Source organism: Nymphaea colorata, chromosome 1, assembly GCF_008831285.2.
Source record: "Nymphaea colorata isolate Beijing-Zhang1983 chromosome 1, ASM883128v2, whole genome shotgun sequence".
In the NCBI taxonomy this organism is placed as follows: domain Eukaryota; kingdom Viridiplantae; phylum Streptophyta; class Magnoliopsida; order Nymphaeales; family Nymphaeaceae; genus Nymphaea; species Nymphaea colorata.
In genome coordinates, this window is record NC_045138.2 from 35,185,665 (window position 1) to 35,202,212 (window position 16,548).

At 41.5% G+C, this 16,548-nt stretch overlaps 3 protein-coding genes across 5 annotated transcripts; 1 reads left to right on the forward strand and 2 right to left on the reverse strand.

Moving 5' to 3' along the window:
• Positions 1 to 102: 102 nt before the first annotated feature.
• LOC116260753 (E3 ubiquitin-protein ligase SIRP1-like) lies at positions 103 to 2,186 on the reverse strand. The gene is made up of 2 exons (XM_031639215.2): positions 1,943 to 2,186; positions 103 to 1,532 (listed from the first exon to the last, which is right to left on the reverse strand). The coding sequence occupies exons 1-2, from the start codon at positions 2,091 to 2,093 to the stop codon at positions 478 to 480; spliced, it is 1,206 nt and encodes a 401-aa protein (XP_031495075.1). The 5' UTR covers positions 2,094 to 2,186; the 3' UTR covers positions 103 to 477.
• A 2,550-nt stretch (positions 2,187 to 4,736) lies between these two features.
• Positions 4,737 to 10,164, reverse strand: LOC116254518 (probable complex I intermediate-associated protein 30). Of its 3 annotated transcripts, none has more exons than XM_050078079.1 (7): positions 9,818 to 10,164; positions 9,551 to 9,664; positions 8,247 to 8,297; positions 6,777 to 6,868; positions 5,576 to 5,656; positions 5,387 to 5,485; positions 4,737 to 5,176 (listed from the first exon to the last, which is right to left on the reverse strand). In XM_050078079.1, the coding sequence occupies exons 1-7, from the start codon at positions 9,867 to 9,869 to the stop codon at positions 4,961 to 4,963; spliced, it is 705 nt and encodes a 234-aa protein (XP_049934036.1). In that variant the 5' UTR covers positions 9,870 to 10,164; the 3' UTR covers positions 4,737 to 4,960. The 3 variants fall into 3 exon arrangements, with proteins under 3 accessions (XP_049934036.1, XP_031485821.1, XP_031485829.1); XM_031629961.2 differs by having other exon boundaries at positions 4,737 to 5,149; positions 6,777 to 6,910; positions 9,818 to 10,161; XM_031629969.2 differs by having other exon boundaries at positions 4,737 to 5,149; positions 9,818 to 10,151.
• A 163-nt stretch (positions 10,165 to 10,327) lies between these two features.
• On the forward strand, positions 10,328 to 15,806 carry LOC116254532 (uncharacterized). Its single transcript, XM_031629978.2, has 5 exons — positions 10,328 to 10,798; positions 10,951 to 11,144; positions 11,386 to 11,704; positions 12,848 to 12,946; positions 15,433 to 15,806. Exons 1-5 carry the CDS (start codon positions 10,703 to 10,705, stop codon positions 15,439 to 15,441), a joined length of 717 nt encoding a protein of 238 aa, XP_031485838.1. The 5' UTR covers positions 10,328 to 10,702; the 3' UTR covers positions 15,442 to 15,806.
• The last annotated feature ends 742 nt before the right edge of the window (positions 15,807 to 16,548 follow it).

Genomic DNA, 16,548 nt, shown 5'->3' on the forward strand with positions numbered 1-16,548 from the left:
GACAATTGGTTCCTTGCGTTGCTTGTCATCAACTTATTCATCAGTACATTATTCATAACTGAGCAATGCACAAATCGACCATTGCTCGAGAAGAGCGACACATGCAAGCAATAATAAATTCTTCAACAGATAAAATCACAGATGTTGAGTAGCATATTATACATGATTTCGATCACCCTCTTTCTGGAGATACTGCGAAAAATAAAAAGAGATTGTTGGCGGGATGGTTTCCCATTACTTCTTACAAGGATTGCTGCTACGAGCATTATAGAAAAGCTGATTGCTACTACAAGCATACAGATATACAAAAGCTTAATTATAGCAGTAGAGCACTTTCATTATCGCTCAGTAGAGAGGAACTCCACAACAGGTCAGAGGCAGAATATAACATACTTTGCTTTTGCGTGATTCACAAAGAGGGTTTATGTACACAGAGAATGAAGATCAAACCGCCACTCGGCAATTTCAAATGGAACATCAATTTTCATCTATTCTCGAAGCATTTCCAGGGAAAGAAGTATTATCACTCTGAGAGAACAACCCGTTAAAAGGCCACGGCATGGGTACCCAAAACCTCCTAGCGCTGTCTGCCCCTTCTTCCCCATCTCTTTCTGCAGTTCCCTCATCGTTACCTATCACCCCATTTCCCCCATCGGAACCGTTGCCGGAGCCGTGTGATTCTTTGGACTCGTCTACTGGCATCTGATACCGGCAAACAGGGCAGGAGCTGTGAAGCTCCAGCCATGGCAGAATACACTCAGAGTGGAATTTATGCTTGCAGGGCATCTCCCTAGCCTTGGACTCGAACTCAAAATCTTCTATACATATTGGACATCGCAGGTTCTCACCAACTTGCACCGTGGGCATCGCATCAACTGCCTCCTTCTGAGCCGGCGGGGTCCTGTACCTGCTGGGATCATTTTCTGCAAGATGCTGCAGGAGCAGATCTAAGCCAGGCCCAATGAAATAATCTCCCAGGGAGGCGCCAACCCTGTTGTTGGAACCTGAGTCGCGACTCTGGCCTTGCGCCTGAGTCGAATCCAGCGCTCTTTGAAGGACTATCGCGTGATGGAAGGGATTTATCAATACCAAGCGATTCAGATCGCTGGCTTCCGGGTCGTCGGGCTCTGTCGCCATTCCTTCTCTTAGGCTTCTAAGCAGTTGAAGGATTGCAGCGCCCCCGCTCCTCCTCCTCCTCTGACCGGCTTCTGGTTCTCCATCTCCACCCACTGTTTGCTCATCATCCTCTGTCTGCAGTTGCCCTTCCTCTTCGCGATCGTCCTCCTCTACTCTTCTTCTGAACCTTCGTCGCCTCCGAGAAGGTCCCATCATGCCCAACAGGATAGGAGCCCACAGGGAGAGGGCCCAATCTGATTCCGATTCCGCGTCCTGAGAATCTCCCCTCCAGCTCTCCATCTCCTCCACAAACCCGCTATCACATACGGGGCACTTCATCTCCACCTCCATAACCGGATTCACAACACGAGAGCACACATGACACCAGTATCTTCCGGCCGCAGCATCACCCATTCCTGCAGATCCAACAGCTATCAACAAAATAACCCCAGAGGATGGCTCAAATACCTCAAAACAACCACCGACGGAAAATGGATCAGAGCCTCGTCGCACTCCAAGGACAAGAAATCAACAAAGAAACCAGAGTCAAACTTTCCGGTGATCGTTTAGGAACCGTTAAAAAAAAGAGAGAAAAAAATCTTTTTCCCTTCCGCTCTTCGAATCGGTAGCATAAAAGGACAGAAATATAAATTGAGAGCACGGAGAAGTAGGTTAATTGGGGTGCGATGCCAATTTGTGACTACAATAAGCTACGACATATATGATTCCCAACCAAATTTCTGAAGAGAAAAGAGGGCAGGGGAAGAAGAAGAAAAAGTCCTTGGCCAAATCTACATGCATGCAAAAGAGGGTTAAGAGATTTAACCTTTGTTGATGTGGCCCTGTGATTGCTTCAGAATCCGAAGGAGGGGAGCAGGAGAGAGGAAGAGACGAAAGGGGATTGCAGGCAAGGGGAAGAAGGGATGCGTCGCCGTCGCTTTTCTTTTCCTTCTTATGTCGTGCTTTTTATGTTTCATTTCCCTTGGTTTTGTTCTTTTCGTTCAAGAGATGCGTAGGGGTGGGAACCCGGAACCTCATTTTCCTTGTCAAGAACAGACGGACACTCTCCCTCTCCTCATTTCTCTCTCATCCGATTCCATGGCATTAGCTATTTTTGGTTCCACCCACCGTTAGCCGACAAGTAACAAGCGTGAGTACGCTTTGTCCAGTTGTTTTCAAACACGCAAATGTTGATTGACCACACAAGCCAGGCATTTAAGATGTGTATAGTACCTGTTTGATAAGGCGTCATTACGTCCTGTTTTTCTACAAGCGTCATACTTCACAGTACCTAAAACATGGCTTTGCCCAATTTACCACTTAAATTCCTTGACAAAGAACAGATCTGCCGGCTTTGGTTCTATGTCGTTAGTTGCCTTAAACTTAGGGAGCCTGTGTCTAACTTGCTTTCAAACTTCTTTTGTCATTTTACTTGGGAGAAACCGCCTCTTCCATTTTAACTTGTTTTGGGCCTAAGTGAACTTATGTCACATTATTTAACTCAGATGTCATGCTTGCGACGTTTGCATCTTCTTAAAAAATAGCAGAGCAGTAACGCATTGTGTAACCTCGATGGCGGGAGTCAAACTTCCAAGCCCAAAACCAAAAGGTATCAAGCCCAAAACCAAAAGGTATGATAGGGTTTCTTGTAATTTTTTTTCTTGTTCTTACCTGTTAAAGGTTCCACATCACATGACCGATCTTTTTGCATTCGACAAAGGACCATCCTCTCCTGTTTTGCCTTTGCATTCTCCATTAGAAATTGAACATCTAGTTCTCATGCCTTCTGGCCTAGAGGTTTTACGGGGTTGTAGACTCTGCCTCATGCATGCACTTGCGTTTGAGACATAACTCTTGTCATGACCCAGCCCACTCTTACATCAAGCTCGGGCTCGGGCTCAGGGTTTGATAGATACAACCCATCCCCTAATAGTTTTGATTCCAACCTAAAAAAGAATAAGAACTAAGACAACCAATCACTTAACAATCCTCTTTACAAGCCTTTTAAGATTTTTTTACAATCTTATGTACAAGACTAAACTTTGAGAGCGTTACAAGCCACTACCTTAAAGCACATGCATCCGGCATATACCATATAGGACCTTAGGTCCACGTACCTTAGCAGTTTCAGTCACAATAAAAAAAGATTAAAAATCAAAACAATCAATCACTTGACAACCTTCTTTATAAATCTTTTAAGATTATTCACAATGTAAGATATGAGACTAAACTTTTTAAAGTAGGGCGTTACAATCCTTAAGGCATACATGTCCACGCTTGTCCTGAACCAGCTTTAATACCAATGTAATGGTCAAGTTGGTAGATTTCAACACATCCTCTAATAGCTTTGGTTTCAATCCCAAAAAAGCTATAAACCATAACTAATCACTTAACAACCTCTTTTATAAGTCTCTTCAGATTCTTCATAATTTTAGATAATTTTAGATACGATATTAAACTTTTAGGGTATTACAACTCTAACCGACCAACAAGATATTTTTTGCTTCAGCTAAGCAAAGAGACTTGAGTTAATGAAACAACCATAAGTGGTGAGCAAAGGGAGAGAGCCTTGAATCAAATTGGATTCTGTCACCAGCCTTTTTCCCAAGGCGATGTGTGGGTCAGATGCGGTGGTAGGAGAGTCGCCGAGGTTAATCTGTCAAGTGGGAACGTTCGTTAATTAATTGGCCTTCATACTCTAGTCGACGAACAAAAAGGACTTTTAATGATGAAGCTTACTTATCCTTATTTCCCTTTTGTTTCTTGCCTACCGTTTCCTTCAATCTTTTGACTGAAACAACACAAAGTGGTAGATGAAGTATCGAAGCTTTAAAAACAAAATGATAGTCTTCAGGGTGTCAGGTAGAGAGTACTGTAGGAGAGGAAATAGTTAATAGTTGAGCCGCTTCCTAACAATCATTACTCCAAAATTCATTCCAGCAAGGAATGAATGCATTTTGTACGTTCCACATTCAAAGAGACAAGCTTACGTTAGGAACGAGCCCTCTCTCTCTCTCTCTCTCTCTCACACACACACACACACACACACACACAAAGAAGGAAGAAAACCCACGAGGATCTTAATGTGGTTGGGATACCAAAGTTCGCTTACATCCATCGCTAAGGTTTTTTCACCAACTCAGAATAGAGAATATAAGAGATAACCACCGCTCTTCAACATGAGAATTAGAGAGACACTACAAAAATGGCAAAACTTCCATAATGTGCTTATAAAATTTCAAGGAAATTAAGGAAACCTATTAAATAGCGATCATACTCCACACTAAACAGCTTATACTTCTCCGCCGCAGCTATGCCGAGAACAGAAGCAACTTAGGACCCATACAACAATGAAATAGCAAGAGAAGGGCTATTCTTCTCACACAGACACATCAGGAGCACTCTCTCTCCCCTTCCAAGGACCAACTGTTTTATAAGGAAGGCCAACACTGGACCTAGCATTCTCAATTGGGGCTCTATTTGCGAAGAGGCAGCCTGATGCGGTTCATGCACTTGGAAAAATCTTCGCCAGATTACTGTAATGATAGTCAGCTGGCAGGTTAGCTGTGGTTGGAGGTTATGCATGTAGGAGTGGAAGTGAACAGAAAAGTGACATCCCCTTGAATCAGGAATTTACTTCCCCTCCCTACAAGGCATCAAAGCATCTCAGGACTTGGCATAAGTTATTCATGGATTAAACACAGGAAAATCTATGCAAGCCAAATTTTGCAAAGAAAATATTACACAAACTCCTCTCCATGGATTCTGTTTCATTCTCAACAGTCATGTCAGCGAGACAACAAGGTCAAAATTTCTGACGACATGGCAGTAACTTTTTTGTTACTTATCCACTTCTTAATGCTTTTATCCAGTCGATTTCAAGCTTAAAATCTCCAGGCCCAGATTTGGTGCCAGGAACACCTCCTTCAGCATTAACAGATAATGACATTCCAACAACACGGGAGGGATTCATTTCCAACCTTGCATCTACTATGTTTCCTCTCCATGTGGGTAGGTAGCTAGCAAGTGGAATCTGAAGCAAACAAAAGCCAACAGAAGTCTATCAAAAGCCAACAAAGTCAATCTGAAGAATAGAAGACTGCCAATAACTCATCCTCATATTGGCTCAACAACCTCGTTTTATGATTATTTTCTTCAATAAAACATCATAACATTCCATAACTCAGCTTACCCTCTTCTCATTCTAAAGTGATTTGTAATTACCATTAGTTAGTTAGCAACACAAGCCAGCCAGGATCCAAAAACTTACCTTTGCAATGTACCAGTTACCTCTGGGGAGAACCACAAAAGCTTGCCATGTATTATCCTCTAACTGACCAGGGGCATTAATCCAATTCTCTGTATAGATCTAGCATTCACCAAACCAATTTATGGATATGAATCAAGATCATTTACAATCAAGAATTTTGCACAGTGAGAGTTATAGTGGGGTACATACGGTAGATATGTAGCATCGGCCATCTCCCTTCAGCTTAAAGGCCAAAGTGTCATAAGGATCCAAATCAATGAAGCCATCAAACTGCACAAGATGTTTTCAAATGAACCATCTAAAGAAAAGTTAGCAATCATTCTCTGTTTAACAATAAATTGTGTAGATTGTTACGATCTTCATAACAATGAGACTTATTTCAAGCTAAAACAGAAGTCACAAACATCATAGCCAACATTAAGAAAAGCTGGAAAAGACACCATATTGACTAAGTATGGAGTTCCTTCAAGTGACACTGAAATCTAAAGAAAACAACATAACCTGGTTTCCTGTTAAAGAGACGCAAGAAGCTGAACAAATGCAACAAATCAGTTATGAATGTCACATTTAGATCCCTCCAATTGTTAACACGACATACTGGATATAACATTCTTTGATTAAAGAACTAAAAAGTTTCCAGTCCCATTGGTATGAGACAGTTGTCCATTCATAGCGTGGCGATCAAGCACATCTAAGTAGAGAAGGTAAATGCAATAGCAGTTTATGCTAAAAAAGAATGCAAAGGACATTCTTTCCCATTCTAACAATCACATAAATTTACATCACTCTAGTGACTAATCCATGATGGAAGCAATCACAATATCTTAATTTAGCTGGTAAGTACTTGGGCACACATGGAAACCACTACGGGTAATGCTCCTATATTCATATGCTGAGAGATGGCATATTTAGAGATGGATACAAGCTGACACTCTTACATTCACCACTGTTGAAACAATTGAATCGTGAGAACAGTAGAATACGAAGACAAATGTAACGTGGAAAAACCCTGGACTCGAGGGAAAAAACCATGATGGAGATCTCCGACGCCCACTAGCAGCGGGTCTATCTCTCTCTCTTAGTTTTTATTCACAACTTGAAATAAGGGTTACAAAGGCTTAAATAGAGCTCAACATGAACAACGGGTCGGACAGGGTCCAGACCCACACCCAAACATACAAACACGTCAACAACCACAATGGTTGAATGATATAGCTAAAATGTGGGGCACATAATCCTCTTCTGGTTAGAAGAAAGAAAGAGTGAGGGGGTATGGACGGCAGTATGTATAGATCTACGCCTGGTTGTGATAAAAGTAAAACAATTAAGCAATAAACCCAATTAGTTAGCATTAGTACACTATACTGTGGCTAACAGATTGAACACTCACCTTCTTAGATCTCATTCCACAAAAGCCACTTCGGTTCATTCTCCATCTGGAACCATCAGATACTTCAGAAGAAAGATTGCCGGAAAATATACCTTCCGAATAGATATAATTCAGAGGTGTCAGAAATGTAAGTCCTGAGACCACAAGAAGTAGAGTGATAGAAATTCCAAAACCATTCTCCTGGCTATGAAAAGGTGTTCTAAGAGAAACCCTTCATCTCCAGAATTACAGGACAAACAAGGTGCCGAGTAAGATCAAACTGCAGTACTTTCAACTGAAGAACTTTAACATATAAAGCAATAACAATGTTCGTACCACCCAAATCAAGTATGTTTCCCAAAAAAAGGAGTGTAGTTGAGTAGTTCAAAATAGCTGGTCATGGATACCGGTAACAGTTGTGGAATGTCATGAGCAAACAATAGCTAGTTAACTTCTAATAGACAGAAGGAAATGAAAGATTATATCTACAACGACCTCAGCTAATGACTGTGTTCATGTGCAAAGAACAATAGCAGACACAAGCTTCCATCTGCATTTCACAAGGGCATGATTCAAATCATTTTACAGCCCTGGAGAGAATTTAAAGTATTTTAATTGCTCAATCAAGAAGTGCCTTTCCATCTCACCATCTCACTCCCCTCACAAAGAAGTCCACCATTTCAGTGTCACCATTGGTGTTGTCTTGACTGGTTAGATCACAGATTTTCAAATTTTTGTGGTGACCCATAGATAATTCAGTTCTGAACCCAGAACAGAATGCATTAATAGGACTTGGCCATTTACTAGGTTGACATATTTTGGAACTTCCATCAGTGTTACCTGAAACACTTTTTGAACAGCCTGATACAGCCTTATATGGGCCAAATTAATACAGTAGATGTCACCAACAGATTTTTTCTTCTTGTAAAACAATCCACTTCCAATATGGATTGAAGACGTTGACCTTATTAAACAAAGCAAACAAGATAGCAGCTGGTAAATTTTAGACCAGAGTGGATTCATTGAGCATATCTAACTCTTTATGATCTAGACTTTTGTGAGAAAAATATTTAAGTCCAATTTTTGACAAAACCTTGTTGTGCATTTTTCCCTCTATTTTTTATTCTTTATTAAGAATACTTGCATTTCAATGCTTCAAATTCATTTTAGGCTCATCCATGTTTAAAGCACTCCAATATCTCTCAATTATTTGCAGACGATATCATTTACTCCTCACATAATTCACATTACCAGCTATTTGTTGCTTGATGACTGACATGGCTAAGTTTATAGGGAATCAACTTACAATAAAAATACATAGTATATCTGACTGCTGCACCTAAATTCTGCAGTTGTTTTTCATGACTGAAATGGCAAACGTTCACTGACATGATCTCTGACTAACATGATCTGACTTGTGAAAGAGAAGAGGTTCCTAAAATAGTGAAAATTATCCGAGAAAGACAAAACAGAGGGGCCATCGAAGCATACCATTTAGACCATTCTCTGCATCTTTGACCTCCAACGAAGCTGACGATAGACCTGATAAACGATTCCAAGCCCCATGAGCATAGTAACAGTGATTTCATAAGATTTTCTCCATTCCTAATTTTCAACTGAATGGTTTTTTCAGTAATCTTGTCTTAGAGAAGGTAATGATCAATTCATCACATACAGAAGTCCACGCCAAAATGGATAAAGAGGTAAAGTCATCCAGCTAAATTATCCATGGTTCACTTGCTCCAATTCTTTAGCAGGAAACTAATGTTAAAATAATAGCTTCAAGAATGAACATACAAAAAAGTTTCGTTTTCGACATTTTTAGACTATAGAATGTTCCGCCTTTGGAGATCTACTCATCATCACATAAGTTGATGCAACATATTGCAGCTACAGACAGTAAACCGAGTCACATCAACTTAAATTCTCACTAGCAGAAATCTGAACAAGATCACATCCCTCACTATACCATAAACCAGCATGTGGCCAGAGTTAAACAAGTTGCTGGCTTTTAAAGGCATTGTGCTCTAACTTTTACATTTCATTTAAGGACCTACCTAAAAATTTCAGATTATTCGATTGTCATCTTCAAGGACACAGATCAAGTAAACCAAGCAGGCCACATCGTCTAAGTATTAATTAAATCAGGATGAGTAAGTGAGATGACTTATTCGAGCTTCAAGAATTCAAGCTCTATTCGTGCTTGCCGCAAGCTACACCGAGCTCCCAACTGGCTCATGGAAAATAGGGAAAAAGAAATTCTTCAGTGGGATCATGTGAATTTGCCCAATGTCCTTCGCCATCAAAAGCTTTCTGCAACGTGGTTTCCCTTTCAACCTATTCCTCGTTCGTTCTTCAGCAAGAACTTCAGAAACAAAGGGCGTATGTCATAATGTTACAACGCTAACCATTTCATGCATAACCTGTTTGGAGCCTCTCAGGCGTCCAAGTGTCTGGCATCAATCAGATGCCGCATAGATTTCTCATTTGGCAAGGTCGTCGTCTAACATAAGAATTTAGTTGGCTGGAGTGTACAACACCCTTAACACGGTAAGACGGTGGATTAGGGTTTGGAATATGAAGGCGACCAGAATTCACGTGAAAAGGAAGTCAAGAAAACGGGAAGGCTCGAATCACAAAGGAAGCAGCCAAATAAACACTTAAACAGGAACTGCATCCTCAAAACAACCTGAGGGAGCTAGTCGACAGGATTTGTCGAAACATCAACACGAAAAAACCAGTTACCACAAGATCGACAAAGCTAGAGAAACGAATTGAAGGAAGAACGGACGCACCGCCATACTCCGAATCAGAATAGAGGTGCCATCTTTTCAAATCCTCCTTCGAGCTGAAGCTAAAAACGCACATCTCTTGTGGAGGCATCAGCTCTTCCAGATTCCATGTCAACGCTGCAATTGGACAGCCAAACAAAACACAACTTATGCAGTAACATAACAAGAGAAAACCGGAGAAATCGGGAGACCATTCACTCCGCCTCAATTGGACAAGGAGCAGAGAGCGCAAAATCGGTCATTCTTTTACCCAACAGAATGAGCAAGTACCTCTTTTAGTGGCGTTAATGGAAGCGTTCCACAGAGCTCTGATCCTCGACATCTTCTGCGAATCAGGCGCTAGATATACATACCCAATCTTGGGGCAATCCTCTCGGGCGCTTCTCAATTTGATCGATGCCAGTCAAAAGCTCTTCTGGTTGGACGCAGCCGCCCGTGCTTCCGGAGTGTGGGTTTGTGTGGGAGCGAGGGATGCCAGTCTAACGTTTCCAGGTAAGGGTAGGACCCCAAAATCGGGGCACTCGTGGCCAGCGACGGGCGGACGCTCGTCTTCCGTGATGTGGTGGTTCGTGGCAAAGGAACCAACCGACTGACTGGAGCCGACCATGGGGAGCCGCAGCAGCACCCAAAGAAACAAGATCCAAACGAAAAAAAGTATTAGGCGTCCCCGTCCCGGACCGGAAGGAAACAGGTACTTGAAAGCCGTCCCTCACTCGGTCGGTCAGAAGGAACCCATAAACCAAGCCCAACCTGGTTAGCCTTGGGGTCGCTCGCTCGGTCGCTGGGGCCTCGGGACGGTTGGGGGCGTCGGAGCCCCTCGGCCTGCACACGTGGTACGGGGGCGGGGGTCCGGGGACGGACAGATTTTGTGCCTCTCCCGCTTTTTTCGCTTTACACCCGTCGCCCCTGCTTTTCCCCGCATCTCTCACGGGAGGGGAAAACGCCCTATGCGTTCCCCTGGTCTTCTTCTTCTTCTTCTTCAGATAAAAGCCGGTTGGTTCCTTCAGACGGTTTTTCGTGATCTTCAGCCCTATCGGTTTCCATCAGAACCTTAACCTCTCTCTTCCTTATGCCGATGCGTTTTCATACTCGCCCCCTTCTCCCCCATATATCCAAAACCCGATGTAAATTCCACCTGCTTTTAGGTCATTAATAATGCTCTGTCCTTCACCTGCATTCTCGGTACTTCGCTCATGGCTTCGCGATTATGATAGGATCCAATCGGTCGCTGTCTTTCTCATTTACGTTCAGGTAACTCCAATCGCTTTCAATCCTTTGTAGGGTCTAGAATTTCGATCATTTTGTATTGTTTCCTGATTTCGCGCTTGGATGCTATCGAGCTGGGGACTGTTCAAGTGATCCTTCCTCATTGTGCGGTTTCTGCTTTTCCACTGGCGGTACAGATTGGTTGTTCTCTGATCGGATCCGTTGGAGCTCTCTACAATGGTGTATTGCTGATTAACCTGGCAGTGTCCCTGTTCGCACTCGTTGCCATCGAGAGCAGCAGCCAGAGCCTTGGACGCACCTATGCCGTTCTTTTGGTTTGTGCTATCGTGCTCGACGTTGCCTGGTTCGTCCTCTTCTTCCGGGAAATATGGTATGCAGATATTTGGAATCCCCACCTATTTATTTGTTTTCACGTTACTTGAGTCTGTCTATTTAAGTTTTTCCAATTTCCATTCACCTCTAATTTCTGCATATGGGCTCTTTTCTCCTATTAAGCTTTCATGGATTTCCATTGAGATCTTTTGTTGTTGCAATTTTTGGTAATCGAACACGTAAACTTCTGCCACTATCTTCAACTTTTTGAAATTTATCCTTGTGACTCTGTTGCTCAGGAATATCTCTACAGATAAGTACGGCGGCTTTGTTATCTTCTCACTAAGAGTTGCCTTGTGGATGGAGATTGTCGGCTTCTCAGTGAGGTTATTATCATCGTTTGTGTGGATCCAAATGTATAGGTTGGGGGCTTCGTGTGTCAATACAGTTTGCCACGACGCAGATTTCGACTTGCGAACTAGTTTTATAAACCCTGCACACTATCCGATCCTGCGGCAAAATTCTGACAATTGTGATGCTATAGGAGGCTCCATTTATGATCCCGCCTCTTACTCTTCTCTTTTTGAAGACGTTCAAGATGGAGGACTTGCTCGCATGGTGGGTTCTTGCGCCTTAGTGAATGTTGCATTATGCACACAGATTCCCGATTCCTTTATTGGTTACTCTTTATTTCTGGTGAAATGGTGATAAGTTTTGTCTTCTGATGATTTGGTTTGGTGGGAACTCGGATCAGTTTTGTCGTACGCAGGTGTGGCGGGGGCACATGAAATGGTTTAGCCTCGTCAATGTTGTCTTGCTGCTAAATTGTGTCTGTTAGAATTTTGTTGATTCGCCATGTTCTTCCATTTTTGTTCTCACTTGTAACTGAGGCTGGAGTTGATAGTCATAAAAGAGACCCTGCAATCTTTTTAGGGATAATCACACCTTCCAACTGCCTGTATGTCATACAATCATCATGAATAAACTGCATCCGCAACTTTGGTTTATTCTGTGGATGAGGCAAAGACCTTAAAAAACGTACTAGGTTGTAACAACTTTTCTTCTTAAACGTTCTTTTATTCTTTCCTTTTTTTTTTTTTTTGGTAGTTGTTGGACATATGGGTGTATGTATGCAAGCGAATTGGTGGGCGTGGAGTTGTCTTCTTCTTGTCCTGTGTCTAGCCATTGCAACTATGGCAAAATCAAGTCTGAGTCTTTGGCAGGGACAAATCCTCACTAAATAATTTAAAACAAGTAGTGGGATCAGGCCTGGCTAATCTAGATAAACTCTGATCCTTTTTCTAATTAAATTTTATAGTTGCTGGTTTTGCTCAAGAAAATCAGGCTTCAGTTGCTGTGCACTGTTTCAACTATTGAAATGCTGTCATAGAAACTCTAGTTAGCAGTTTACCAATGATATCGCATGTTTAGTTGCCTGTTTGGAAGTTTCACTAAGCGTCTTACATCCATTAACTGACTTATGGTGGCATCCAAATGCAAACGTGCCTAAAATTTTCCAAGTGGAGAGTTATGGAATCATGCTTGCAAACCTGAATTAAACAGGTCTCTCCATGTGTCCAGCTCTTGCATCAGTCTTACCCACCTGGAGATGAGCCAAATCTAGATCTTCCGCTATATCTATTGTATGACCATGTCTCCGAGATTTATGTTCAATAGCATAACAAGTTAAAACCATAGGTGTATCTTGTTACTTTTCCACTTTCCTAAGTGTGGACCATCCTGACACTTACTTCATTGCAGGGTCCAAAGCAAAGCGGTGATGATAGTAGTGAGTGTATGCCTGCTATGGATTCTCCACAATTGAAGTCCCATACTGGTAGATCTATTCAAGTAATCAGCGTAAGTGGCAAGTCCTAAACAACCACAGTTGATTTCTTCATTTAGCTGCCAATTTGTCATTTCCTTTTAATACTAGTGGATTTTCCTTTTTTTATGATCTCATAAATTGTTGTGCAATAATTTTTGAAAACAATATTTGGCTTATTAAAGCTATTTGATTATTTATCATTGTACTATTTTTGCGCACGGTATGTACCTGCAGTGAGCTATGGTTTCTCTTGTTTACCACTTCCAGTCTATAACATTGACACACGCTAGGAGGAAAAACCGCCCTACATTATTGTCTGATTTAAGGCTGCAATGAGTTATAGTTTCTCTTGTTTGCTGCTCCCAGTCTATAACATTGGCACACACTAGGAGGAAAGACTGGCTTTAAATTATTGTCTGATTTAAGGCAAAATCTACCCCAAATTATTGCTTGATTTATGTTATCCTTGCTACTGTTCATTGCAACGATAGACATGCATTATACTCGTATATATCTCAACCTCTGGTTCAACTAAATGGCAACCTTCTTTGTTCGTTTAAGTTTGAACTTTGTAGTTTATGTCTTCTGCCCTGAACGCCAGTAGGAGGTATGTTGGTTTTCCTTAATAAATGTTATTAGAATTATTGCATTTACCTTTGTGGCTTGTTGCTTTTTGTGGAGAACAACGTATATTGATGTATATCTTCCCTTTGTTAGGCTGTGGAAACTGGAAAGTAGTTATTATCCAATAAAAGCTATTTGGACAATAATATTGGAGAAATTAAAGGCAGGAACAAGATATATATGAAAAATAATACCCATTTGAAGCTACATTTAAAGTTTAGTTTGTAATTCACAAAAGGAATGAGGCAGCAGTAGAGAACGGGAGTTCAAGTGAGCCAAGTTGCTTGCCTCCTATATTCAGTAAATCTTGATATTAGCTGGTAATTGTATAACTTATTGTGGCTGATTGTTGAAAGAATGGTCTTGCTGCATCAGAGATAAGTATTTACTTTCTCTAATTATCACCATTTGTAGTATAGTATGGTCGCATTTTGAACATGACAGTCATATTTGACATGGGCTTTTACAATTATATGAATCTGACATTGCTTAGATGACCTGTTTCTGGTGTATGCAGAGAATAGATGACAAATACAAATAGAACCAAGAGTTAGTGTAAATTATGTGTCTGAATGGGATTTTAGATTGTTTGATACTTCTCATGCTATCGAGTAGCCATTCGTTACTGAATGAATCAGGTCAGTTGAAAAGAAAAATACATAATAAGTAATATGATAATTCCCAATCTCCTTCTCCAAGATCTAATATGTTCATGTCCGCATCTGATAATAATGTCAGAACTTACCATGGGAGTGTACCATCCCCTATCCCAGCTACATTTTTTTCATCCATATCGTCCATGAGTGCAGCCCATTGAATTGGAAAAGCAATGGGAGATTTGTTTTAAAATTTAAAATGTGTTGGATACAGAATTTGGTAGGAGCCTCATGCAGGCTCGAGGACATGTCCTCTGACCAACACCAACTCAACTGATGGGCCAGGAGTGCCATCCTAAACCAGGTTGGTGCGCCTCAGGACCTGGACATCAGTTTTAAGGTTTAACTTTTAAGTTCCTCCTCTGGAAACTCTGAAAAGTAATTATTTTCTCTTAAACCTCTGAAGAAGTTCCAATGCCTACCAAAAAGAATAAATAGAGGCAAGATACTAATAAAAGGAAAGAGGAAATTTGGGAACAGTATGAGTTTGTTAGTTAAAATGAAAGAGGAGTATTTGAGGCCCAAATATTAGTTGAGGAAGTTTTATATACTCAAGAAGCAAAATTGGTCAGGTCAACAAAATTGATCTCTGTATGTGTCAGCGAACTAGTTCATTAGTTAAACAATTCAAACTAGTTTCATGCTTCAGACCTCTAATGTTGATAATCTGTTTTTTAGTCCTTTTAAACATTTTTTTTTTGGAACCAGTGACAGGCAAGTATTGTTATGTTGGGAAAGGGGAGGGTGGGGGGGGGAGGAGGAGGGGGGCTTGGGTGGCCTTGTTTGGTTGCGGCTAGTGCATCCTGGTGAAAGAACTCCAGACGATGGCTTAGAGAATGAACCACGACTACTTCTGTTGTCCACCTCACTTCGGGGAAGCGTTTCCTCCTTTTCTCCTCTTTGTCTTGACTTGTTGGTTTTACCTTCTTTTTTTTTCTTTTGTAGTTAATCTCATTTCTTCCACATTAATCTCCTGATTCACGATCACCTGTGTAGGACATATATATAAGGTTTGAGGGTAATTTTCTCAAAAAAGTTACGGCTTTTGTTGTTTTAATCATGGCGTGATGATGTTCGCCAGCATTCAAGTGCTGGATCTGAAGCATGAGTAGGTTGCATACTCTTTTTTCTTGTGATCCATGATTTAAGGAATTTAGTTCTGTATGTCCTACAATATTTTGGTAAAAAAATATGATTTTCCTGGCATGTCATTATGCTAAACAATGGCTCATATTCAGGCCAAGTGAGGGATACGTTTGTCATGGGTGTTTGCCCGGTGTTAAGTATTCTGGTGCCAAGTGTGCAAGACTATCAGTCAGAAGATGGTAGACCTGAACTCAAGCCTGTGCAGTTCTCTGACGAGTCTTAGCTGGGACGCTTTTCTGCTGGACCATGATTGAGTTTTACAATGTGCATGAGGATAGTTACGCAGGATGCTTTCTTGGATGCCCCGTAGTTTCCTAGCAGCAGACAGTATCATATTTTTGGAATGTATGGCAGGATGCCAATTTTTTTTTTTATTATTTTTTTAAAGGGTCATCCATGTGGGGACACATAAGAATGTTATTTTGGATGCAGAAACCTTTGTTCATAATTTTCGTTGCATTTGCTATGAGTGGATCTTTCTTTGCCACTGACAGCATTCATTTCAACTCAATAAACCCTTGGGATTCTTGGACGATCGTTGTGTGGTGTGGTGAAAGCCCTCTTCCTGCTTCTAACTTGCGAGGCCGGGACAGACCTTGGCATGACTTCCTGTATGGAGAAAGACGGAGCAGCTGCTTGGCTTGATGAGGGAAATTCATAAAATCAATGCTTCAGGTGAGAGTTCAATGACAAGAGGAGTCCCAATGAGTTTTGCAGGCCTTAGAAAATGAGATCCTTGGTAGGAAATAAGCTGCCAATGATAACCATCAAAGGAGATCAGGCAGTTGGAGCCCCATCATCTCACTGAAGCCGTTTTGAACCAAGCGAGCAGAGTGACAGCTAGGAAGTAACTTCCTTTGTGCGAGTCAGGTTGTCTGCATCCTCAGAGTCCACTGCCATGGTGTGCTGGTGTGCTTGGCCTTAGTGAAGGTGACATGCCTACATTCAGTGTCTCCGATGGGGAGGTATCAACTTCTTGTACTGTCAACTTCTTGTGGTGCAAATGAGGGTTCATCGATAACAACCTTTTGTGCTGCAAATGCGAAAAACTACAGCTTAAGAAGACAAAAAATTAGATGTGAGCTTTAGCTCTTTGCCAAAATGAGTCTTCCCGCTCATCCAGTGCATACATTGAGCATCTTCGTTGAAGCAAACAGACCCGTCTTTCAAATAAGCGACGGAAAAGACCGCAACTTTGATGGTTAGAC

Bases quoted from the DNA above. Each gene is read 5' to 3' on its own strand.
- LOC116260753 (XM_031639215.2), bottom strand. From the start codon at position 2,093: ATGAAACATAAAAAGCACGACATAAGAAGGAAAAGAAAAGCGACGGCG. The intron at 1,533-1,942 runs GTTAAATCTCTT...TTGGATCTGCAG, and splicing joins ACAGGGCCACATCAACAAAG to GAATGGGTGATGCTGCGGCC.
- LOC116254518 (XM_031629961.2), bottom strand. From the start codon at position 9,869: ATGTCGAGGATCAGAGCTCTGTGGAACGCTTCCATTAACGCCACTAAA. The intron at 9,665-9,817 runs GTACTTGCTCAT...GTCCAATTGCAG, and splicing joins CATTAACGCCACTAAAAGAG to CGTTGACATGGAATCTGGAA. The intron at 5,486-5,575 runs GTATGTACCCCA...GGTGAATGCTAG, and splicing joins GCCGATGCTACATATCTACC to ATCTATACAGAGAATTGGAT.
- LOC116254532 (XM_031629978.2), top strand. From the start codon at position 10,703: ATGCTCTGTCCTTCACCTGCATTCTCGGTACTTCGCTCATGGCTTCGC. The intron at 10,799-10,950 runs GTAACTCCAATC...CTGGCGGTACAG, and splicing joins TCTTTCTCATTTACGTTCAG to ATTGGTTGTTCTCTGATCGG. The intron at 11,145-11,385 runs GTATGCAGATAT...TCTGTTGCTCAG, and splicing joins CTCTTCTTCCGGGAAATATG to GAATATCTCTACAGATAAGT.